This window comes from Penaeus chinensis, chromosome 32 (assembly GCF_019202785.1).
Source record: "Penaeus chinensis breed Huanghai No. 1 chromosome 32, ASM1920278v2, whole genome shotgun sequence".
Taxonomy (NCBI): domain Eukaryota; kingdom Metazoa; phylum Arthropoda; class Malacostraca; order Decapoda; family Penaeidae; genus Penaeus; species Penaeus chinensis.
This window is the reverse complement of record NC_061850.1, coordinates 15,431,905-15,435,076: the sequence shown is the minus strand read 5'-3', so window position 1 is coordinate 15,435,076 and position 3,172 is coordinate 15,431,905. Positions and strand designations below refer to the sequence as shown.

At 40.4% G+C, this 3,172-nt stretch overlaps 1 protein-coding gene across 1 annotated transcript in view; it reads right to left on the bottom strand.

Annotated features, from left to right (window-relative positions):
* Positions 1-1,939: 1,939 nt before the first annotated feature.
* The window catches only part of LOC125042689 (33 kDa inner dynein arm light chain, axonemal-like), a 15,427-nt gene continuing 14,194 nt past the window's right edge, over positions 1,940-3,172 (bottom strand). Inside the window, exon 9 of the mRNA XM_047638499.1 lies at positions 1,940-2,957. Within this exon, the coding sequence (XP_047494455.1) occupies positions 2,919-2,957 (39 nt within the window). The 3' untranslated portion in view covers positions 1,940-2,918. The remainder of the gene's footprint in view (positions 2,958-3,172) is intronic.

Genomic DNA, 3,172 nt, shown 5'->3' with positions numbered 1-3,172 from the left:
GCAAGTTTGGCATAAAACAACTCTTTCACATCAAGTTTATACACATCCGTAGGAGCATACACAGCAATAAGAGACATGAAGCCACATGTAAGCTTCAGTCTCAATATATGCTCATTGACTGGAGTGACCTCTACTACTGAGGGTTGAAGTCTGCTGAAGATGGCTATGGCTACTCCATGGAGATGGTGGTCATCGCTGCGGTCCGACCAGTAATAAGTGTAGCCACCCATAGTAATCATGCCACTGCCAGGTCTTCTCACCTCCAAGAGAGCAGCCACCTTAACTCTCAGCTGCTTCAATTCCCTCGACAGTAGTGGTAGCTAATCATCCTGTCGCAAGGGATGGACATTCCAAGCCCCCACCCTGACATCCCGCCTGAGGTCTAACCTTGGGCAGTCACTCTGCCACCCCCACCAATGCCGCCCCATATAAAGAGGGTTGGCTGGCTGCAGGTCCCGTAATCCACCTGCGGGGACTGTGGGATTTGCCCCACAAGCCTCTCTCCAGGTTGGCGGCCGCCGGGACGCAGATGGGACCACGGGTAACCCCCACTCCCTAACCGAGTCCCAGCGGTCGCCAACCCAGTGGGACCCACAGCCTGCCTTACTTGCTCAGTAAGAGGTACGTTTGCCCCCCCCCCCCCCAACACCAACATCTATAGGATCATCTTGGGGGGGGGGGGGCGGACTGGCAAGGCCTGCCTCCCCGCAGCCGCCAATTAACTTCAGGAGGCACGGGGGCAGGGATTAGTATGAAGTCAGTGGGCCTTGACTTCGTAACTTTAAGGCCTCTTGCTGCCCCAAGAGCCTCCACAGTTCAGCCTAGGACCACAACAGAAGTCTTGATGATGGAGAGGCTATGAGCTGGCAGGGGAGTCTTATGCATAGCTGCTCCCTTTTCGCACCAGGCTAGCCAGCGGTGGCAGCTGCAAGCGAGAAGGCATGCAAAGCACTTAACACTAACTAGGCTACCACACTATCACATCGCCCTGAGCATGAAGATTCTTTCTTATCTAAATTTTAGCATTCCGTATAATCAGTTGCTGTCTGAGTTCTTATCTCATCTGTCATCTTCTCCATGTCCTTTTCAAAATTCTTTCCCATTTCACTTATGGTCACTCTAACTTTCAACGTATCGGTGATTGTTACTGTAAGTTTATTCTATTCAGTTTTATTATCTGCCATTTTGTTTTCAATTTTTGTTAGCACTTCGCACTCGCTACTTTATTTTCAAATTTCTATGCTTTAACATGTCTTCTTGTCTATGTGTTGTAACATATATGTATATATATATATATATATATGTGTGTGTGTGTGTCTGTGTGTGTGTGTGTGTGTGTGTGTGTGTGTGTGTGTGTAGTTGTTTACATGAGATCCTTCACTATAATCTACAATTTCACCAATAAGAACAACATAACGATTTATATAAAGACATTACTTTTCAGTAACTTAGCTGAATTTTTTTCATCAAAACGAAAAAGCACTGATTTATTTTGTATGTGACCATTTGATTTGTTTTCTTTGTCTATTCTACTCATGATTTTCTTACATGCATAAACTTGAGTGTGTGTGTATATATACGCACACACACACACACACACACACACACACACACACACACACACACACACATATATATATATATATATATATATATATATATATATATATATATATATATATTTATATATATGTATATATATATGTATATATATACATATATATATATATAAATATATATAGATAGATAGAAAGATAGATATAAAAAGAGAATGCTTGCTCTACGACTTTTGTTTCGATGCATCTTGTGACCAGGCCTCCAGTTCTGCGGAAATTATCTTTGAAAATAAACTTTTTACTTCCATTTCAATTATTTTATTTTTTCATATATATTTACTTAACTTTATAAAATAACCTAGGTAGTGCTAGAAAACAATCAATTTTAAGCAACTTTTATTGAGTGGTGTTTTTTTATTTTATAAAATGAATTTTAAGAGAATTCCTTTTGAGCGACCATTTTCCAATATGGCAGCTAACGTAAGCGCAGGAGGCAAGGGGGCTTTCGATATGTTGTTCAGGTCACACGTCTTTACATTTGCACTAAAACCCTATATTTTTCCCTAATGCTCCTAGGCATTTGAGGGACGGATAGTTTCAAACGAATTTCCGTGTAAAATTAATAAGTAAACTTTTAAAAATATAAGGATTTAAATAAAATATCTATTTCAGAATCATTAACTGAAACATATAATACTATAAGATAATATAACATATGATATTATTTTGTGCAGTTCAGTATTTTATTCTTAGGTGACTATAGACTTGCCATGCCCGCTTCGCCGTATCTGAATAATGCATACCTTGCATATCTAGTTCCGACCAAGTAGGAGGTTATGCCAACTTGAAAGTTAGGGGAAGTGGGAAAGCTGAAGTTACCACCCCTTCAGCCCTTCTTAATCAGTGTCAGGTCATTGAAACAATCCAAATGCACAAGCGCATACACTGATTTGAGGATCAACAGTTGTTTTGTCCTTCTTTAGTCTCAGATCTGTAAGTATTAAGACGTCCTCACCCGTTGTGGACTAAGAAGTGTAAGGACAGTAGTCTAGGCGAGAGGAAACCTGTCTGCATGGGGTCACAAAGATCTTCAGAAATGATGACCTTTCAGTGATCCACTAAAAAGGACGGTTGTTGGGTTTCTTGATTCAAAAGGAATATAATGGGTTGGGGCCTTTAGAGATGCTGAGTTGCTAAAGCTCTGTGCATCTTTTACAGCGGTATTCTGTGGACGATTCTTTTTGTTATTATAGACGTTAGCAAATATCAGAACAGTGCCCAGAATTAGTAACTGGTTCGTGGCATTTTCTTTTACGTAGTGCATTTGTGTGTTATTCCGAATATTCAAAATGTGCAAATATTCTAGGAATTCCTGCTGGCAAGTAAGGTTTCAATCAGAACCTGGAAAAAAAGAAAACAGGGAGTTAGACACTTTTCACATACTTCAGTCTATATTCGTAGCCCTGGGAAGGGGAGTCGTGCCTGTGTGTGTGTATATGTATATGGCTACAAAAGGTTCGCCAAGTACAGCTGGACTTGAACGTTAATTTTAACTGTAATAAATTCATAACACCAAGCCAAGCTCACCTGCACTAATTTCATGATTTGTAAGTCTT